Source organism: Emydura macquarii, unplaced genomic scaffold, assembly GCF_026122565.2.
Source record: "Emydura macquarii macquarii isolate MOO-44397 ecotype Brisbane River unplaced genomic scaffold, CSIRO-AGI_Emac_v2 contig_587, whole genome shotgun sequence".
Classification (NCBI taxonomy): domain Eukaryota; kingdom Metazoa; phylum Chordata; order Testudines; family Chelidae; genus Emydura; species Emydura macquarii.
The window spans coordinates 14,770,382-14,793,365 of record NW_027130724.1 but is presented as its reverse complement, the minus strand read 5'-3'; the positions used below and the strand labels follow the sequence as shown (position 1 = coordinate 14,793,365).

General features: G+C 40.2%; 1 protein-coding gene across 1 annotated transcript in view; it reads right to left on the bottom strand.

Annotated features, from left to right (window-relative positions):
* Positions 1 to 113: 113 nt before the first annotated feature.
* SWAP70 (switching B cell complex subunit SWAP70) overlaps positions 114 to 22,984 on the bottom strand; it is a 55,710-nt gene continuing 32,839 nt past the window's right edge. The window contains exons 5-13 of the mRNA XM_067540771.1: positions 18,732 to 18,878; positions 18,168 to 18,276; positions 16,329 to 16,510; positions 10,701 to 10,808; positions 8,486 to 8,652; positions 7,323 to 7,521; positions 4,308 to 4,404; positions 2,378 to 2,483; positions 114 to 1,278 (exon numbers count right to left, since the gene is read on the bottom strand). Coding sequence (XP_067396872.1) covers positions 1,206 to 1,278; positions 2,378 to 2,483; positions 4,308 to 4,404; positions 7,323 to 7,521; positions 8,486 to 8,652; positions 10,701 to 10,808; positions 16,329 to 16,510; positions 18,168 to 18,276; positions 18,732 to 18,878 — 1,188 coding nt within the window. The 3' untranslated portion in view covers positions 114 to 1,205. The remainder of the gene's footprint in view (positions 1,279 to 2,377; positions 2,484 to 4,307; positions 4,405 to 7,322; positions 7,522 to 8,485; positions 8,653 to 10,700; positions 10,809 to 16,328; positions 16,511 to 18,167; positions 18,277 to 18,731; positions 18,879 to 22,984) is intronic.

Below are 22,984 nucleotides of genomic sequence, written 5' to 3'. Positions count from 1 at the left end.
GAAGGGCTATAACGAATAGGTTCATATAAGCAATGAGGCCTAAAATTGTTTTGTTGCTTAGTGTAGCTAGTCACTGAATGTAGCTTACAGCAATGTAGCTACTAGTTTGATGAGTAAATTGGTTTTTCTAGGTGGTGTGAGCATTTTCACATTTCACAGAAAAGACAACCATTTCCAAGCAGCCAAAGAAAGGTGAACAAGTTCATCAAGAAGTGAAATAACATTTTTGCACTATTTTATTAAAAAGCCACTTCTAAAGAACAGTAAAAATATGAAAAAGTCTGCATCATTTGGAGTTTCCTTAAAATATTTTGGGTGAGTTTTTTTTTTTTTTTTTAAGACAGCAGCAAATTTAAATTAGTTTAACCCAATACACCTTCCACTGTTCAGGCAAAAAATAAGGGAGGGAGGCGTGAGAGAAGAAAGGTTTTATAAATTATAAATACTATTCCATCTCTTTCTTCCCATGTAACAATGTATGGGTATGATAGTATTACTCCTATTAGTTTTTGCACATGACTCTTATATAAACAATTAGCCCAGTAAATAAAAAAGCTTATTAGCAAACTAAAAGAAATACTGGTTCACTGTACAGTAATTACAAATGTGAAACTCTAGGAGTTGCTAGCACTCAAATATATCTCCATTTATTGACACATTAGTTCAATTAGTTAGTATAAAAATATAACCATCCATACAAAATGTCTGTTTCAGATTGCCTTGATGTTCGATTCTCCAACAACGAAAAACAGGTGAGTGCCACTTCCGAAGGATTTTTTGTTCAACAGTGTTCAGTGTCTACTCCTATGTCATCTTACTGAAATTAGTCAGTAATACTGTTCTGTACACAAACATTTGTTAAATCTAAAACGTTCATGTTCATATTTAACTACACAATAATTTAACATTTAACCGCACTAAAAATGAAAAGTTAAGAGAATTGTACATTTCCTAGAAGTGCAAGGCAAAAGTTGACTAGCAAGCCCCATCCATGAGTTGCTACTCATGTGGGGCAATATTTCTCAGGAATAAGTTGACTTCTTGCCCTTATGTGGGGAATGTCTACAAAGCAAAATCAAGTATTATTACTTTTAGAAATAAATGGCTTCCCTTGCTGGGAGATTCATCATACATTAGAGTTCTTTGGAATGTTTTAATATAATTTGTCACTAACAGTCTCATTTTAAAAAAACAACTTTGATATATTAATAAGGTAATACTACTAGGTTGGAGGGGGGGACCTCTAAATGCTGGATTAATGAAGTTCTCATCTCAAATCTAGGATTAAAAGAAAAAAAAATCAAATTAAAATTTTCTCTTGCTTTGATTAGGGGAATTTGGTCCTTAAACAGTTTTTAGCATCTCAACTGTCAGAGTAGGTCTACACTTCACACTGGGGTGGATATTGCCACCTCAGAGAGAGAGAGAGGTACTCCCCCACCCTGTATACTAAAAACAGAATGTGGCTGTACCAGTGTGAGAGACTAGCTGCCCTGAGTACATGCATGTCTGTGGTAGTAGGTACACAGCTGGGAGCATCTCGTCTCAAGCTGGGAGTTGTACCTCCCAAGCAGCTTTTAAGGCTTAAAAGGCCCATTATGCTCAGCTAGGCTGACTTCCAGTATAAGGCAGCCTACACCATCTCAGCCAGTAATTTCTGAATCACACCCATGAGTTGTTCCACCCCAGGGCTCCAGCATGAACACTTCATGCTGTGAACTAAACTCCAATCACCCATATCCCAGACTTCCTATCGCCCTAACATACAGCTGCTCTGGCCCTTTGTTCATGGTGCAGTGTAGGAATACTTGACTGACCAATTCCTAGAGCACAAATCCACTGGGACTATGTCTGCACTGCAAAGTAATAAGGCTTGATTCAAGCTGGGACCATGGGGTAGCATGATTTGGGTACAGATGGTTAAATTGAGTCCAAGCCTCTTGCAGTGTAGACATACCCCATGTGTCCAGTGGAAAAGATGAAATGGAGACTGAGTGGCAATGGGAGGAGAGGTGAGGGTTGCTCAAGATACCCAATCCCACTTCCTGTTTTAGGGCAGCAATGTCATTTAAATATATAGGCAAACAATTCCCTCACTTTAGAAATAGCAGTACTTTACTTATCAAAGGCTGTCTCATAACCTGTTAACTTTATGCCCCATAACATTTTTATTATTTAATTAAAAATCTGCATATAAATAAAGCAATTTAGGGAAGCTAAATGTTTGAGGGAAAATTACAGACCGCATTTGCTATGAGCATGTTCAAAGCAAAAAGTTCTACAATCATTATAAGCAGTAAGCCCTATTTGAAGTGTAAAACAAAATGAGCAAATATTTTATTGCTGTTCAGGAAGATATTTCAGCTGCCTTCATTACTCAGAAGTGGTCTTTTTCCCCTTCCAGCTCTTTTCTCTTTGCTCAAGTTCAGCTTCAGTGAAGGCTGCTGGGCCCCAGTTAGTTATTAAGTGAGGATTCTTAGAACCTGGAAGACATTATGATACTTAACATAAAATAGACATTTTTCCATAGGTACAATTACTGTTGGCTACCCCAGGCTAGATGGAGCAAGTCTAGAATCAGTGCCACTATCTGTGTAATAACAAACATATATCGGCTATTAGAAGGTAAGTAAAGTTTTAAAAAAATAAAATCCATGGTTACCGTCCATAGGCACTGCTTGCAGAGATGCACTATATAATCCCATTCCAGTCACCAAGTTTCATTTTTCACATACATGGCATGTCTTAAAGGCAATTTGTAAGTCTATAAGCAGCAGCACATCTACATACTTGTCTAATTCATGTAACTCAATCACTTTTTTTGTCAGCTTTTCCAAAACCTTTTTCCTTCCTTTAGGGCACCACCTACCACTGTGTAATTGTCCCCATCTGTGGCTCAACTGACTAAGCTCTTTAGGGGTAGGGACAGTCTTTTTGTTCTGTAGCTGTACCATGCCTAGCACAAGAAAGTGCTGGACTAGGTCTTCCAGGTAGTTGGGTAATATAATCACCCCATTACCTTCTTTGGATTTCCTGAACAACAGAGGCTTTTTCTAGACTTACAGACCCCTTCTCTGTTTTTGTGGAAACCTGGGGCCAAATCCTTAGCCCCACCAAGGATTCTTGGCAACCCACAGGCATTGCACAATGACCTTAATCTACCTCCTGATTCTGGGAAATCTCCATGGGGCTACTCTACACTATACCTCACTATCAGCAATGGCCCCAGGAGAAAGGGACCTGGTTGGGCAGCCTCCATGTTCCAGCAATCCCCAGCTGACAGAACAGTCCTGGGGTTACACAGTACAAATGAGAGCAGCCTGACAGCTGTACTAAATTGCTCCATGGCCAAACCAGTCCCCTGCTGGTCCCAGGAGTGAGAAGCCTTTTTTCTACTCCTTGGTCATGCACTGAATACATGGATTTAGAGCATCTTGGCTCAGCTTGTTAATGTAAACAAGGAAGTGTTTTTTTCAGTGATTTAATTTATTTCCTGTAACACTCACCCTAAATAACTAAACACCATGAGCTGACACTAGAAGTAATTTTTCACACAAAAAATCTGTTTTCAACCTTGTTCACATTCTTATATATTGTAAAGGCTTAATCTAAAAAAGCTCCTTAACAATAATTTTTGTTGGTTTGTTTAATACCCATCTAAGGGTAGCAAAGTCTTAAGAATTTCCACACTGTTGAATTTCTAGCATCTAGCTAAATTAACAAGCCCTTGGCATTGCGTTTCCCTTCTCCTGGCTGACTGTTCTTAGGAGGAGGAGGAGGAAAGGTGTCAAAGCATCAGGAGCCTTATTTTTTAATAGCTCAGACTCACTCCTGCTCCAGCCAATGGCATTGTTTCTGCTAGAGAAGGAATAGGCCCTCAAAGGAGGAATGTTAACTGACTTGTTTTGGTTCTACAAGGAAGGAGTTGGCAAGGGAGAGCAGATGGCTCTAAGGCTGTCAGTACCCTTCTAATACTTCAGATTGACACTGTTTACTTGGCTCCAAAGCAAAGCAATGGAGGATAATGTGAAACTGATGTTTTGCACAATCCGTTCCCCAGTGCATTATATATTGAATTGGCAAAATCACAGCTCCCAGACTCTGCACAGACTTTTTTGGTAGCAGAGTCCCTCTTTATTCAGTGCTTATTTTAAAACGTAGTATTTGCAGGCTGCAGTGATACCTGGTGGGCTAAAGGGAAAAGGCTGCCCTGGATAAGTGAGGCAGGAATGCCAAGTCCTTTCTTGGACACAACATAAAGGCACAATTCATTCTGTTAATTTGTGTTTTCTGTCCTGATTACATACCTGGTTCTATTAATCGAATTAATCCTTCATGATGTGCTACTTTATCTTTCCAGCTCTTGGTCTTGTTAGCTGCCACTTCCAACTTCTTTATGACCCCCTGAAACAAGATGCAGCACACTTAAAAAAATAAAGGCTCTGGCCTATTCCAGATACAAAACACGGACTATACAGGAAGATGAAACACTCCCTCAAACCTCCTTAGTGTACCCTCCCACAAAAACCAGTAAAGCACCCTTGTCGTCAAGACAGCTAGGACCACTAACTTTTTTATAACAGTCCTTTATCAATCAACTAATTTAGTCTCAAATCAAAGTCTCAAATGATGTCTCTCTTCCTAGCCAAAGCTCAAATAGTACTCCATGCGCATCCTCCTTGACTTGTCAGCTGACTTTGACCCAGTCAACCAGGCTCATCTCAAAAATTTTCCTTTAACGACTTCCATGACTCTGTCCTGCTTCTCCTTCTACCTTGCTAATTACTCTTGCAATTTGTCCTTTGCTTCTGGGGATCCTCCCCAACTTTCTGAGGATTTCACGGGGCTCTGTCTTTGGCCCCCTTCTATGCTCCCGCTACACCATCTCTCTGCATAAGCTTATCTGAAAACAAATTCAACTATCATCTCTATGCAGACAACTCACAGATCTACCTCTCTGCTCCAGCCCAGTCTCCTCTCCAAACTAAAATTTTAGCCTGTCTCTCTGACATCTCCTCATGGATTGAGCATGAGCTGATAACTAAACATGACTAAAACAGAGTTCTTAATATTCCCCACTCCCTGCTACCTCTTTTCTCGATCTCTGTGGAGACAACAGCATCATCCTGCATGCCCAAAACCAGGACATTATCTTCAACTCATACCTGTCTATGTCTAAATCTTGCTGATTTTTTTCCTGCCTGACATTGCTATCTTATCCTATCCATCCACACAGCTAAAACTTTGATCTAAGATATCATCTCATGTCTGGATTACCACAACATCCTTCTCTCTAGTCTTGACAAATACAATTTTGCCCCGCTCACATCCATTCAGAATGTTGCAACAAAAATCATTTTCCTAACCTGTTGTTCTGCCCATATCACCCTTTTCTTTGCATACCTCCCATGGCTCCCTGCTCGCTATCACATCAAACATAAGCTGCTTGTCTTTACTGCCCAGGTGCTTCCCCATACTACCTATCATTGCATTTGCTATCGAGATGTCAGCACCTGCCTCTGGTCAGCCCATGTTACCTGCCTCCACTGCCTACCTGTTGAATTTCCAAACAAGCACCTTTGTGCTTTTCTCCCATGCTTGGGAGGAGGTCAAGCATGAAGCCTATATAGAAACATTACAACGGTTAGGCTGCTAATGTGCTAAGATCACTACTTAGCATGCTGACCAAGTATACCTCATTATTTCCTTGTAATGGGTCTGTTTCTCCATTTTTAATCCTTAGATTGGAAGCTCCTTAGGGGATGGACCATCTTTTTGTTTGTTGTACGGTAGGTACAGCACAATGAGGTCCTGGTCCCTGACCAGGGCTCATAGTGAAGTACATCAGAACATAAAACACCACAATGCTTTAGGCTAGCCTATAATGCTGTCAGCTGGGAGAACAGAGTTTAGAAAGGCATGCTACACTGGTAGAGGTATGGCTGAAGTGACACTTGCAGGCTCCCAGGAGAACAATTTCAACATAACAAGAGGTTTCTGTTTGTGGGCTAAGACCATTAGTAGACAGCCAAGCCACTTAAAGTCAATCAGACACCATCGGCAACTTCACACAGCAATGCTCTATGAGGAGCGAGTTCCTCTTTGGCACATGCAAAGCAGCTCAAGCATCCTGGACCGTTTGTGAGGGGAACATGGACAAATTGAGAGCACCAGAACGAATGGGTGTAATGGAAGCGTAAAGACCAAGCCTTCCTCTAATCTCAGCTGGCCTTTTAAGTCAATGCCAGGCAATTCCTAGTGGCCCTGTTTATAAAAGAACGGTCACAATGTTATAAGAAACCTGAATATTTTACTCAACTGCAACCCTCCAGAACAATCAGATGTTCTGTAACATTCCCAGGCACAACAGGGTATGGATGAGGTATGATCACAATAAGGGGATCAGAACCACTGCATATTTGCCTCTGAATTTCCTGGCTTGCAGGGATTAATGTTAACATGTTTCCTGCAGCACTATCAAGAAAGCAAGTTGGTCTGACAATCAAGCCCTTGTCCTTCACCCAACTATGCACAGAACTAACCTTATGGGGACTGACATAGCACAATCTCTGCTTACCTACTAAATACATTTCTAAGCTAAACAAGAATTTGTGTGTGTTTGTTTCTCAAACATGTTCATGGCTGGGGGAGAGAGGCATGATAAGCAATCTTGTGGACCAAAACCCTCCATCCACACAACAAGTACAGAGTGGACAATGACTGTGCACCCCTTTCTACAGTGCCCCATCAATAGGTCTCACCCACAATGTGGAAAGGCCATTCTAGGGGTCAGAGGATTATCCAGTCCCCGCAATCTGTACTTGTCATCCTCTGACTGCCGACAGGGCTCTCAATGAGAGCTAGCTGTGCTGGTGGTTTGTGTGATAGCGACATGTATCCATACGGAACTGGACTGAAGCTCTTGCATGAGAGGCAAGATGATTCTAGTCAGCCTGGGATTGACTCAGGAGACACGGGTTCAATTCCTTGCTCTGTGTGACCGTGGGCCTCAGTTCCCCATTTGTACAATGGGAGTAAAAGCAGTTCCCTACTTCACACGGATGCTGGGAGGATAAACACACCAAAGATTGTGAAGTACTCTGATACAACAGTGACAGAGGCCATCACATGTACCTGAGAGGACACTGAAAAAGCTGGAGATAACTTCTTGTCCTGGGCTGGATTCAAATGCATACAAATGAATTTAAAAAGGCATGATATCACTATTACCAACCCCTAAACTTGTTTTAATTCAGATATCATTGAACACCTGGCGTAGGTAATAGGCAAATTAGGAACACAGCTGGCACGAAGTAGTTTACCTCATACTGTTCAAGTGCCTGCTTCCTTTCCAGTTCAAGCTGTTCCAGTTGTTGCATAGCAACCTGAAGAGCACGTTCCTTTATGATCCTCTGGGTCTCTAACTCTTGCTTCTCTGCTTCTGTCATCTGAATGGTCTGCTGCTGCTGCAAGTGCCACTTTTCCAATTCAGCTCTCTTCGCTGACTCTTCCTCCAGTAACCTAGAGAGGAGATGGTGATGACTGCAGCACTGTATTTGAAAACTAAGTCTAATGCATGATTTAGCATATGTGTGCTAACAAGCAAGGGGATCCAGCAAATTATTTTTGATGACTAACGTGGGAAGCATGGAAAGGAAGGAGTTTTTACAACACTAGAAACCATACCAGTCACTCAAGAGTGAAACAATGCAATCACAAGAAGTATTGCTCAAGCAGTTATTTCAGCCTGTAGTGTAACTGCACAGCAGTGAGAAACCACACGAAAAACAGGCATGTAAAGTTGTCACTAGACGGGAGAACTGAAATCCACAGTAGAAAGGGCAGCCCGTTATCAGTATGAAATTATTTTGCGATAAAATACAAGCTGATGTGAAAATTGGATAATGACAGCTTTGTGAAAACATGTAAGAGCAAAATAGTACACATTTGGGCCTTCATTTTCTGAAGTGACTGGGCACTGTTGATGCCAAACTTGACACACACTAAAAGGACCTCATTTTCTGAAAGTGCAGAGCACTGAACTGAAAATCACATCCCTGTATGGTGTCATGTTAGGAACCCAAAAACTGAGAGCCAAAATCATTAGTCACTTTTAGGCTTTAGAGACAAGTCTCCCATACTTAAACATCCAAATCTATTCTGTATCCCCCAGGTGTCTAGTGCATTAATCCTTTGATGTCTTAAAGAGGAATGCTATACTAATCATTACATGTATCTGTAAGCTCCTCACCCTTATAGTATCTGAGAGAGCCCAATGAATAGCAGCACCTCAGTCCCTCATCTCACCTCTAAGCCTCCTCTCAGATATCCTAGGATCAGAGAAATGTAGAGTTTGAAGGGACTTCAAGAGGTCATCAAGTCCAGTCCCCTTCACTGAGGCAGGACAAAGTAGATCTAGACCCATCCCTAATAGAGATGATAGTGAACTAAATCAATAAAACCATCCTAAGACTAAAAACCACACCTGGCTTGAAGTTTCCTTACGGTCTCTTCATCTTGACGCGCCTGTTTTTCATCCTCCAAGGCGTCCTGTAACTGTTTATACATTTCTTCGAGTTCACATACTCTCTGCAAATACTGTTTAAGTTCAGATGATTTCTGGGCAACCTGTTGTTCCATTTTCTGTCTTACCTGACAAAATAAAGTCAAGACACACCTTAGTTCATCATCTCCATGATAGGAGCGGAAGTAGCGGGGCTTTTCTTTGTCCAGAATGGAGCCCTCAAGGATATTCAATCCCTTTTCACTGTACTTGCCAAGTTTCCCACCTTAAGCAGGAGTCTCACATAAAGCTCACTTCCCCTGCTCCTCTGTTTATACTATTCCCAGGATGCTTAATTTCTCTACCCTTTGTGTTGTTTGCAAAGCAGGACTCATAGTTTAACTTGGGCCTGCTCTAGACACACAGTTGTAGCTGTATAACTAAAGCTGTGGTTTCATAATGGTTCAGTTAAATTGATACAACTTTGTGTGGGGCCATGCTCTTCAGAGTGGTTTAAACCTGGCTTAGATCAGTTTGGCTCATGTCAGGCAATTTATATACACAAGCTAAACTACCAGAACCAGTTTTTTGGTTTTTTTTTGTCTGACTAAAAGAGTCCACACACAAGTTTAGACTGGTTCAACAGCTGTGTTTGGACAACCCCTTAGTAAATGCTAGTAAAAGTTACACTTTGAAGTCCAAGGTGGTAAGGTAGTGAGTAATGGCGGAATGTCAGTAGTGCACATGGGGGCAGATATGGGGCTGGAAAAAGCAGAGGAAGAAAAGGAGCAGAGAGAAAGCCACAGCAAAGGGGGCTGGTTGTGGTAAAAGAAAGAAAAGAAAGTGGAAGAACAATGGAAATCAAGGGACAAATATGACAACTGCCTGCCACTCCTTCAGCCATGCCAGACTCTCTTTCAGATCATTCGGTTCCTCTGTGCGCCTCACTTTGTGCCTTTTAATACATGGCCAAAGCAGGGAACCAAGCACAGCTGACAGAACTGCAGTACAGCTGATCCTCTGCTGGGCTCCCCATTCTCACCAAATGTGTCAGGCAGAGCAGGAAGCAATAGTTGTTGGAGTGACGGGAAAGAAGAAAGTACCAGTTGTAGAAGGCTCTCTCACACCATTGGCAAGGTAAAAGAATAAGGGAAGGGAGAAATGAAGGTAAAGCAGAGGACAAAAATTTAAGTCTCTCTCCAGGCATTGTTTGAAACTTAGCAGCTGTCTTTACTCAACCTCACTGGCAGACCAGATTCAGCGCTCATTGCTGCCCTTCTTTAGCCAGCTAGGGTGCTTGATTATGAGTGCCCTAAAGGCATTTGCTCTCCTGCAGCTATTGTGCATGCTACTTCCACAGCTCTCTCAAGCCTGTGTTGCTCCAGAGAATGAGATCATTTTCAGGAACAGAGCTCCCACCTGCACAGCCATCCCATCTTTGGATTAGCACAGTAACTTTATGTGCCAAGATTTTATGCAACTGAGTGACAATCAACACTTGTCCTTTATTTTCAGTAGATGAGCTTTGCCTTGAATAAAATGTTATATTACAAAAGTTATGTTGAAAAATTATGATAAAACTCATCCTTTGATTTGATTTACTAACTGCAAGTCAACATTACAAGGCTACAATGTAAGACATATTGCTTCTTAAGTTTAATAGGTAGATTAAGGGCTTTAGGGACAGCAGACGTATTTTAAGAAAAGCAGCATGCGAATCAGGAGAGCTGGATTGTATACTGAGCTCTGCCACTGAGTCATTTTGTGATCTTGGACAAACCTCCGTCAGCTATTGGTTCCTCATCTTTGTTAAGATTTTGAGATCCACAGATTAAAAACTACAACGTAAGTGCTGAACACTTATCTTTATAATCAATCAATGCACACACAAAGCTCTTAAATTCAGTTTTCATAAAATTATTAGGAATTAAGAATAGAATTGAAAAGAAACACTCGTTCTTCTTCTCTTAGCTACTACCCAGGTTTAATTCATGTTGTCACAGAATTGTACAAATAGCATCAATCCATAGAGGATTATTCAAAATGAATGCACCACAAATGAGGACATAGTACATCACTCTTGTATGCCACCATTCAAAAACTGTTTGGAATCCATTCAGCAAATGCTTGAGTAAATGTCATGGTGGAAACACTTATTGTGTAAACTCAAAATGTTTTTGGCTAGCTTAATACTCACCATTTTCTCTCTCTCTAGCTCCATACTGAACCGGTCTTGCAGATCCATTTGAGTCTGAAGACGTTTCTTCTCTTCTTCTGCAGCTCGAGCAGCTGCTTCTTCAAGTTGCTGTGCAAAGACAAACACCATGTTGTGAGAGAGAGTCATCTCATACCTGCATGTGTGACATTCAAACCGAAGGCTAACCACAAGTGGTTCAATGACCTTCAAATCAGTCTGTGTACCTGGTACCATCCAGGAAACCACCTCCTTCCATCCAGCCTCACATACTAGATTGAAAAAACATTCTCAGCTCTCATTCATATAAATGGACATCTCACTGAAAAAAAACTGTGGGTGGAACTACAGCTAGTCAGGAATTTTTCTATTACATTTTGTTTGTAAATGCCAATTCATCAGTCCCAAAATTGTTTGCGTTAAAAGGTCAGTTTTGATGAATTTCCTATTTCTAATTTTTTTTTAATTTTTATTTATTTATTTATTTTTTACAGTTTCAAAATTGTTCAAATGCCTTGTTTCAACAATTTTCTAAATAAAAAAGTTGTTTTTCACTTCAAAATGACTTCTCATCTTTACATTTAATTTTAGTACAAAAATTTAGATCAAAATTGAAATGAATCATCTCTATTAATCCAATCCAAAAATATTTCCAATTTTTGGTTCATAAAAAATTGAGATTTTTTGTCCCTATTCTGATTTTGGGGGGAGAGCAGAAGGAGGTATATTCTTGAAAATTCTCACAGGACGGGAAACTCATTTCCTGCACAGCTCTGAGCAAAGCTACAGAGATTCCTGCAATAGGAACTAAACAGCCAGCAGTGAGTGAAAGATTAAATCACCACTGGACAACAGCGTACAACACAATTCTTGTGATTTTACAAATATTAACAGGGATGTCTAATCAATCAATTTTCCAATAAATATAAACTAGCAGAGAATCATCTTTGGGCCCATGTGCATTCCCCAAAATACCACCTTGATATAAAATTCCACATGCTTGAATGAGTTTGCCCTGCAATTTGGCCTGTGGGCCAGATAAAAGAGACCAAGAGAGAGTCAGTGACAACAGAGCAAATGAGAGGGAAAAAGCCAAAATCTAGATTTCTGAATTGAGTGAATGATGTCAGGAGACTGTGAGGACAGCTCCTCCTGGCTGCTGCAATACCCAGGCATAGCAGAAGACGACAGCAGGCCACTGGACTTTGTGCAGGACAGGAAGCCCCCAACTCACTCCCCTGTATCCTTGACTGCAGTGGATGCTGTGTGGGAGGAGATGGACACCTACCTCTTCTACTGCCTTCTGAAAATCCCAAATTTAAACTGCTATTCTACTTCCTCTTTCTTCCCCACAGCTTAACTAGTCCAACACCTGCTCTGTTCAGGGTGCCAAGAAACGCATTTTAAATAGCTTTCATTTATTTATGAGCCAGCAGTAAACACGAGCAACTGACAAAAACTATCATGCTGACCAACCCCAAAGCAATAAGGGGGGGGAGGGGGGAATGACTTCTGTATTAAATGGTACATGAGAAGTTTTGAAAAACACCTACGTTTGGGGACTAAGACCACAGTGTCTTTGAAAAAAGTGTACTATGGAATGGGAGCAACATTTTAAAAATATCCAAATCCTATAAGCTAATTGAAGGACACTTAACATATTCACTGTTCTCCCCCCCCTTTTTTAACAAAATGAACACACAGCATCATCTATTAATGTAGGGGCCAAATACAAATCAGATTTATAAAAATTGGAATCTCAGGCCATGATCTTTCAAGTGTCAGCACCAGCTGAGCCATACATCTCTGTGGATCCCTGTAAACATCAAGGGGGCACCAGATGGACAAGGTCCACCCATACTGAGTCACTTGAAGAATTGGATCTATTCTTGCTGCTGTAGATTGACGATAGACATTTTTACATTGAGCTTTCTGTCACTGCTGCCTGGCTGTTCCTCGTGTCAAAGAACACCCCCACACCAGACACTCGCTTCAAAACAGGAAATATATCCACAAATATTCAGGTTTGGGTTTGTTCTAGAAGGAACCAGAAAAGTTACTGAGGCAAACAAAGTATAGTGGGTGCTCTGGGAGAAACTTATGCCATGTGACCCAGACCACATGCTGGCCTTCTGTATCCCTTAAGTCCCACTTCTGACCCCAAAACACAGACTTAACAGCTTCATAGGCCTTGTGCTTGGCCTCACTATGGGATAGCTTTCATACTTTGATTAAGGGGGAATCTCAAAATTCCATAAGAAAATGGAATTTTAAACTAATTTCAGCAACTCACCCACATTTCTAAAGATTTGCTCTGTGGTATTTACTGGAGCATAGGCCATTCTCAGACTGCACATTAGCTCCCGCTGGCTCACAGCCTGACACAAACTTAGTTCTAAGCTTTCCGGCGCAATTCAGTTTCCTGGAACGTTTACGTAGCCTTTTCCCTTAGGCATATTTTCCTAACTAATAAAAAGTTGCTAATTCTCTTATCACAGATATACACAACTTTCATTGGGTGCAAATGCAGGAGTTCATTTTTTAAGACTAATTTGTTCTCTTTCCACCCTCTAAGATTAAGGAATCATCCAGACCTATTTGAAAGGAGTTTCTTGCATCAACACTCTTGCCAGTGGCCATCTCTGCTACAAGACTCATAGGAGTCTGTTACAATTCAGTAAACATACTGCTTCTGTGAGAACAATCCCAGGTTTCTTTCTCTTGCCCACCTGCTCAAGTAATAGCAAACAGAAATCAAAGCCCAGTATTTTTGGTGCTTGGTAAATTACACAAATGATATTAGTAGATAGTATTAGATCTGAGCTAATGCAGGCATTGCATTTTGGCATATTACGACGTTTAAAATTATGGGGTTAGAATCAAATCAGAACAAAAGCTTCTATTATCAGTTTCAGAGCAAAGCAAGAAAACTAATGCCCCATATCCCAGAATTACCAGCCTGAGGTGTTCAAATATCATGAATCAGACTCACAAGAATTATAGGATTTTAAAAGGAATACATTTGAGGTTTTTTTCATTTGCCTTTCAGTTTTCTGTGCCTTTAGCATGCACTCAGGGTCACATTTTTAGGCTTCTCTCCACAACCATGAGAGGTAGAAACTTACTATTTCTTTTTTTTTTTTTTTTTTTTTTTAAATGAAAGCTAGGATTCTAAAATATTCACATGACTCTAGGAGCTGGGACTTCAAAAACTCCAAATATGAGACTTATGATAATGTCACAAGAATTGACAACAATACTATTCTACTAACACAGACAAGTTTAACTTTAAACATGTTACTTAATGGGACTACTCATGTTTACAATTAAAATTCTCTACGTATTTGCAGGATCAGAGCCTCAGATTGCATACATGTCATGGATTCAAAGTCTGAGTGACTGCTTTGCAGTCTACATCCAGTCATTCTAGTTTACTTTATAATTGGATCTGATCTGGCTGTAAGAATAGGTAATAAATCTGGTATTTTCTATTTATGGAGGTGCATGGGAAACAAGGCAAGTATGCTCTAACTGGAAATACAAAACCAACTGAAATTTAGGACAAGATTATGAACAGAACAGTTCTGCTTTTCATGTTACATGACTAAAGAATGTCATTTTAATAGCTTGCAACAACAGTGGAGCAAGGACTAAGTCTCCTTCCACGCACTGTAGGTCATGCAACATACTGACAGTACTATTACTAACAAATAATAAAATTAAAAGTATATGTAGTGGGAAATGGTATGAGCAAAGGGAGAGGATGAATTAATAGGAGCATGGAAGTGGAGGAATAATGTAGAGGGAGGGAAGAAAAGACAGCACAGAAGATGGAGAGTCAAGAGTTTTTAACTACTCATGAGTTGCAAATCCACAAGTGAGTTTGTTTGATACATACAGATCTTCCCAAAGAAGTGCCAATAAAATTATATCACACCCCACATTTTCTCCGTACTACACATCTTCTAGAAGACTACTTAGAAATACTTTGTTTTTTTTTAATTGATACTATTTTTTAATCTCTGCCTGTAAAACCCAGATTTCAGAGGGAGAGGCAGTTATGGCTAACACATTTTCAGAGATTTCAAAAGTGACCTAAAGTGGTGTTTACATACATGGTATCATCATGATTTTAAGTTCTGTTGTCTCTGAATTGACCAAGGCTAGAGGAAAATACTGTATCCCAAAAAAAAAAAAAAGATGGCAATTTCCCCTTCCTATTGGTATAAGACACCTATTCAGCACTGACAGCTCATGGATAATCAGACGGTAGGCCTATCACTAGTCCAGAAATGGCCAGTGTAATTTTGAGCTAGAAATTCCTTCTTTTCTGAGGAAATGAAGAACACATTTTTCTGGCTTTTTTTGAGTGGGGGGGGGGGGTTAATTATTAGAAAAATGCAGCTGTCTCCATTTTACAGCAAAGGGGTCTGGATGTAAGGAAGTGATGCTGGCTGCTAACAGGAAGAACTCAAGGTAGCAATTGAGATGTGGTATTGCAATTGGGGGGGTTGAAAATCCAAGAATAACCCAAGATATTTAAGGGGAAAGTTCATTGGGTTTGTAAGTTTCGTCCAAGAACATTACATTTTAAAAAAATTCTACAATGAAAACAGCTAGAGGTTACTGTTTTGATACACAAAAGCTTAAATTAGGTAGAATATATTTTTTAACATTCACCAAGCCTTGCAGGGGAGCAATCACACAGCGGAAGCCAATTCTAATATCTACAGAGATCAGCAAGTTTATAGCAAATAGTAATAGCAAATACACAACACTACTTGGTGCTGTTCATAACCTTCGGCCAACCTTCTTTAATTTAAGTTTAAACATCTTTAGAGCTTTTCAAATAAATAAAGCTCTCCCCCAATAGTCACACTCAAGCGGTCTGAATCTCTTGCTCCACAAAGTCTATCGAAATTTTATGAGAAAACATGAGTTTGAGTAAAGTATATGTGGTCAATATGTTTCTCTCACCTGTGAATCTGCCCAAAACTGCTCCAATGGGATTACAAACACACACAAAGATTCTGCAGCATATTTCAGTGCGTCTCTGGAAACTGACCTTTACACATATTGTTGGATGTGTGCTAGGGCAGGATTTTTCCTCTCTCTCAATCCCTGCCAGCCCAAGCCTATATAACTTCAGTAACCCATTAAAACTAAGAAAACCCAAATGGAAACCATTAAACTCTATGAAAGCGGTCAGCCCCACCTTGCTCCTTAAAAAATAAATAATAATAATAATAATAATAATTAATTAAAGGGGCTAGATCCCCAGCCCATGGTGCAGCCTCTCTGAGCCGCATCTACAGCACAAAGGGCTGTAAAGCTACCCTATGTGGACAGCTGGGGATTTCCCTTGCATAGAGACTACATTGGCTCTACTCCACCTTTTCCCAGGCATAGGGGATGCTCTCAGCTGCTCCGTCAGCAGTCACTGGCCACCAGAACGGCCTCTAGAGAGCTGCTGCAGGCATCATAAATTTAACCGGGGGCTAGCTCACACCTCAGTAACCCCAGGCTGAAACAGCTTCACGTCACCTTTTCCATCCCTTCTGCGCTAAGCATAGCTCAACCCGACTCAAGTCTCTCACTGAGTGTGTCTTTACCCCTGCACAGAAAGCACACCTTTCTCACGGTCTCCAATTCCTGCTGTTTGTTCTCATTGGCTATTTGGAGTTCTTTCATCTGCCGCTCCAATTCCTCTTGCTCAGCTTGCAGTTTCTGACGCAACTCTTTCCGTTTCTGGCGCGCTTCTTTGTGAGGTGGAGGGCAGCCTGTCCTCAGCAGGTTTACAGCGGTCTGAATGGCTGTAAAGAGGGAGTCCACACAAAATTACAAGGAAAAGCAAGATAACTTCAGTTAGGAGAAATGCTAAACTCTCTGGATAGCCTTGGTGAAAAAACAGCTATGCTCTTATCACACAAGTGTCTCTTTATCTCTACTCTCTCTTATTAAGTTAATAACATGAAAAAAGTAAGTGTGCTGGCTTTCTACATATTGCAATATTATCTGTATCCCAAAGAGAGAGGAATATCCAGTAGGTCCAATACACTGAGCAATTATTCTATACTCACACTCAATTTCTAATGGGGCATCGGCAAGATTAAGATGTTGTGAATGTAAATTATTCTAAGAGACAAGGCCTTATGTAACAACAAATAGCAAATTTCTGTCCACATTCTTAATTTTCTCAGTGTTTCTAATCCAGGTATGAAACAGAAGGTTTATTGGGTGCATATGGACTGATGGTACTATTTTTGAAGTCCTCTCACATTTCATTTCCTAGGACCAGCATTTTATCTGGACTGCACTTCTTACTATTCTTTCAGCAAGAAAATGGTTTTGATCTAATTATGTTCAGAGTGACGCACACAGAAAGAAAAGCAGTCACGTGCTAGTTTATTTCTGTATTTTGATCATTTGTCTATCTACAAGAGTGAAACAATGTCTTGTTTTAGCATTGGGTAATTGCTAAACATACGCTGTGTGCAGCCTTAATTACGTACATACTATATATAAGGAGGGAAGTTTGGACAACACCACCACTTAGCAGTTTGCATTTTCAAGGTGCTATGCAGATGTTAATTGCATCCGTGGATGTGGATATCCACAGACCATGTTTACGGGTAGCAGACAGATGTGGATCCAAATTTTGTATCTTGAGCCCTGCAAGCCTGCAAATATCCACTGACAATGTTTGCAGATTGTGGATCAGAGGCAGATACAAATGTTGTATCCGCGCAGGGCTCTATTAATTGGCTTTTCTGCCTTCTGTGGGATAAAGGTCCTTAGTGAGGATCCAGGCTAAAATCCTAGAGATGCTGGGCACCTGCCACTCACTGAAATCAACTCAAGGCTACACAGCAGGGCAGTGGCAAACCAAATTTAGAGAACAAGATGTCTTGGGTCCCCTGTGCTATGTCCACTAGACAGTATTACCTCAAATGTAAAACCAGTTTTAAGATGAACAAGCTCTCCCCTCCCACTACAAAACCAGACCCACTGAACAATTTATTTTCCTCCTAAAAACAAGTTTGTATGTGAACAGAAAGAAAGAAAGTACACAAATAAATAAAAGTCATCTGTTTCATTTGGTTTTTACATTAGCCATCCCACAACATGCAGCTGCAGCTAAGCAGTTATTGAAAGTAAATGGCCAATACTCAGAGTTCCACATGAGCTGTTCCTACAGGACAAGATTCATGAAAGCACTTCGGCCCAGATTTTCAAAAGTGACTAGTGATTTTAGGTGCCCCAATTTCTGATTGTCCAATTTGACACCTTGAAGCAGTCAGATTTTCAGGGTTTGGGTGATTAGCACTTCCTGAAAATCAGGCCTCTTTGTAAAGTCTCAGAAATCAGAAAATCAAAGGGGAACCACCTAAAAATCACTACTCACTTTTGAAAATCTTGTTCTTATGCACATGCTTTGCGCCCACATCACTAAGATTTAAGACACCTTACCTTGAATCCACTCCTGCTTCTTCTTTTTATCAGAGGCACTAATCTCAAAGCTTTTATCTAAACATTTGATAAGAAAAAGGCATTTCTTTCCATCTTTGTCAGGCAAGGACTGGAATAGAATACAAAGTATTAGTTTCCTGTGAACCTAAAAAACACACTGCAGTATTGCATCCCACCTAAATACCAACAAGTCACATGTGCAGGCTATAAAGATGTACAACTATAATGTAACATTTCATTTGCATATTTTATATATTGGGATATAATTGCCATTTTACACAGAGGTGTAAAACGGCTGGTCATGGAAAACAGAAATATTATAAAATTGTTACATTTTTACTGTTGCTACTTTTCACTCACACACTTATTTGTACAAATGCCAATTGTTTCATAAATGATCTTCGTAAAAGTAAAACCTAGGAACACAGCCCAACAGAGTGAGCTGCTGACGCAAAATGGAAAAAAAGCGAACAAGTACCCCCGCATCACTAAATAGATACCAGGATCCACCACACAGAAAGATTACAAAAATTCCTAGTTAGAGAGAGTTGAATTTATTTTTACCTCTACACAACAGTTTTCATTCAACATGATGTCTCCTTTTTTGTCTTTTAAATCTTCACCCACGTAATAGGAAATAATATTTGGTTTTAGCACAAACCAACGTTCTGTCCAATTTTTCCTTCTGTGACCTTTTTTCAACATATAACCCTGTAAAAAGGAATTATGCATTGAATTGCATCCCCACATTTGTACTGCTCTGCCTTTTAATTGTCCCCCATAAGGTTCTGATCCAAGGCAGATGAAGTTAGACCTGGCCCTAAATGCTGATTTGTACACATTTCCATTTCTCGTAAATCATAATTCCACCAGCTGTCACTTAGTTCATGAAAGTAATTTTATGATTCCTTTTTCCTTATTTGCAAATGGTAAACCCATCTTGTAATATTATTTCAGTTATTTTAAAATTTCTCTGGATTCTATTTGACAATATTTTACTACCATCTCTTCCCCTCCCCCTCCCTTTTGTTATTAATGCTAGCATATTACTCTGGTGGAAATATCATCCACAATGTCTAATGACAGAGATTTTATTAATTTAATCATATTGTGAAATGTCACCAACCAAAGATCACCCAGGTGATATATGTAGGGCCTGGAGCCGGCTAGATATTGTAAATCCATACCCTACTGTACATGTAACACTGGGGATAAGAAAAATTCCACCTCCATATTTTCTCCTAAAATACTTTATGCTGCCTTGCTCATCTAGCTGAAACCAGAAAACGACAAAAGCCTTTTTTAAAGGAATGATCCCGAAGAGAGAATGCCAATTAGTGGGACTAAGAAAGGGAGAATTAAAACTATACTTCTGGCTAGTATACTGTATTTGGGGAACCACAGCATAAAATCCTGACCCCACTGAAGTCAACAGGCGGTTTCCCATTGATTTCAGGATTTCATGCATAGCATTTTAGTTTTCCTGAAAATTTACTCAATCCGCCTTACATTTAACAAAAACAAAAAAACAAAAAAAAACAGTGCATCTCTAAGGGCTTGTTTCTACGGACAGTTAGCTCACAGCAAGTTGAGTGTAAATCTATCCTGCTCTGGCCAGCCATACACTAAATGGCTGGGAGAATGCTGCTACCACACATTAAAAAGTTCTGTAACGTGCTTTGATCTACCGTGGTTTGTAACAAGTAAATCAAAGCCCATTATGACACTTTTGCACTTGATAGCAGTTCCACATGGCCAGTTAGTGAGCAGGGTAGATTTACACAGAAGCTTACCACCACGCACTAACTGTCCATGCAGGCAAGCCCTAATACCCAATGTTAAACATTATGAAGATTTCAAACTCCCCTCTCCTTCCTTTTACAGCCCACGCTTTTTACAATCTACACACTGCAGGTGGATTTAACAAAGAACAAGACTGACTAGTCTGATAAAATTGTGAGTGATTTGTCCTCAGCTGAACTGGAAGTGGAACTATTAGTGGAATCTTAGACCTATTTATTTATATTTACTGCAGACCTAATATCATCTTGGACTCCCTTAGGAAGGCCAGCAGTAAGGAAGTACTATTTGTGATGTAATATTAGAATTTCTTACATATTTTCCCCCTATTAGATAACTAGTTAGCTCTCTTTGGAAATGTATTTATGTCCTTTGTCTCTTGGTAAGCAGGAGGAGGAGCCAGCTCTTTGCTTAAATTGTGCTCAGTTTATGTGGAAAATAAATAAAACTGAGAAAATAAAAGAAATACCACATTTCTCTTTGCTCTGAAGCAGAATGAGGTCAGGATCACTTCCCTTTTCTTTTCTGTGGGGGAAGGTGGTTTAAACGTACCCAGTCCAAAAGAGAGGAAATACTAAAATGCCACCATGACGTAAAAACACAGTTATTCTAGCTATGTATCTTTGGTGGTGGAGTCCAGTAGACTGGTCTCAGGATCCTAAGCACATATATTTCACCTTCACACAGAACGGACTCACCACAGTTGTCTTTCATCCAACCCTTCATTCTGGGCCATCAGTTCCCTCTCTCATCACTTCCAAATGTACACTCACCCTATACTTGGGAAGATTAGTAACCTTCACCTAAGTTTCAATAATGCATAATTAACCAACCAGGTACTTTTCTGGTACTATATATATTATTTTTAACAACTACTCTGCCATTAGCAAATGGGAAAGACCAATTCAAGCTCCTTATTGCCCAAGAACCCCATAAGCAAGAGGCATCAGCAGAAGCATGAGATAGTTAGTTACACAGCTGCATAGTGCATTCATCTCAGGTCGTGGGGAGAATTCCATCTCTCTCAATTTCCTATTAGTCCCCCATACAGACCCTATTTACTCCTGCACAAGGGATGAGAATTTGGCTCCAAGTAAAGTGATGTGCCCCATTCATCTCAATTAGTTGTTTACGTTGAAGTCTAATGATGAAAGCATAACTGTTATATTAACTACTGCATTAACAATAATTTTAATAAAAGCACCCACCTACTGTGCTTTATCCCGTGTGGTTAGAGCTAGTCAAAAGGATGTTCCACAGGAAAAAGGATGCATGTTGAAAGATGTAAATGATTGAATGTTCTATCAGACATTTGAATTTATTGGCTAGTCAATTTAAAACAAAACAAAAACCCAGTTTCAAAAGTTATTTCAGGTACTTCTTCCCCCGTGCCCCCTGCTAATTTCTGTCATCTCATTCTCCCAACTCGTGTGTGTTTTAGTGGGATTTTTTTTTGTCCTGTTGCCATCCTGCCAAGCAGTAGCCATTCATTTGTGGGGTGGTCTCCCCCATAGCTGGGGGCTCTTCCTCTTCTCCCTCACCGTCCTGGCCAAGGGTCTGTGCTCTGCCACAGCAGGACTGCAGCCTCCCCCACACCCTGTGCAGCAGGGATCGAGTATCGTCTGCCCCACAGCCAGGTAGGTGGCACTCTGCAGCTCTGATGTAGTGGCCCCACTCATGCACTCACTAGCCAGGAGTGTGTGGACAGTTTCTGGACAGGAACTGTTCAACAGTGGGATGGCCTCCCCTGCAGTTGGGGGACTTGTCCTCCTTGCAGCCCTGGCCAGGGGTCTCTGCTCCGCTGGCCCAGGACCGCGCTCTTCCACACACGTCTTGGGCCCCTCAGGCATGCAGGCAGCACCCTGCAGTCCTCAGTGCCCCAAGGTTAACCCCAGCCCTACCCCACCCATACATTCCCACAACTGTAAAAATAAAGTTAATAGCAAATAAAAATAATGGGTATTGTCAAAATTGGGGAAAAAAAAAATTAAAAATACGAATTGAATTCCACAAAGCCTAGTCAAGTGAACTCCATTTTCCAAGAGACTGGTGATTTTCAAGAAAGGAGAGTGGGCCAGTTTGTAACAGAAACTGTTTTAAAAAGTTTTTTTTTTAAAGCAGGGAGACATCCCTGAACAAAGTCACAGTCACCAAGGGAGAAGACAATCAAGATACTGCAGCAATCCTTTTATCAGAGGCAACATCAAATTGAAAACATTTTTAAAACCATCTAAAGAGATCAGATTTCCTTTCAAATCTCAAGTGGATGGACTGAGCTGATGCCAATTATTTTGGTTCAATCATATTAGCAAAATGGCTTAATTTTGTCCTCATCAGGTCATCCCGCCAATGGACTAAGGAGTTAACAAAAACAGATGCTTTGCATTGTTCTTTGGCCATTTTGAAAGAACTTCCTGTGCCAAGATTTTCTGATAAATTCTTCTGAATGGACTTGGAAGGGCTGCCTTTGTTTGATTTCTTCATAAGGAGAAACAATCGAAGACCACTAAAATTTCCCCCATAGAGTATATGTGAGCTTGAATTAGAACCCTAGGCAAATGCAATTTGCCTGAATAAAAATGCTTCACTGGGTTTTTAAGGATTTATTAAAAATATACAGTTCTTTAAAGCCATTCTGGGACTTTCTTAAACATCTAGGAGGTCTGAAGAGTCCTCTGACCAAATGGTAATCCCTCTACAACAGCAATTCCAAAAGAGCAGAAGGTTGAGAGAAATATTCTATAAATATTAAGACGGAGTTATTACTTTTTGGCTTTGACTTCAGTTTAATAAATCACTAATGCTCTATAGTCTGCTATGCAGAGTTAAATAGCCTTTATGTCATTTTAATTGTATCAATTTAGAAACAGATACACTTAAATCAGCGCATTGCCTGTGTGTGGACACACTTACACAGACATAAGTAGTACTTATCAGAGCTTATTTCTGTAAATTAACTGCAAATTTCCTGCAGTTTTAAATAATATTTTAACATATTAAAGACTTACCACAAATTT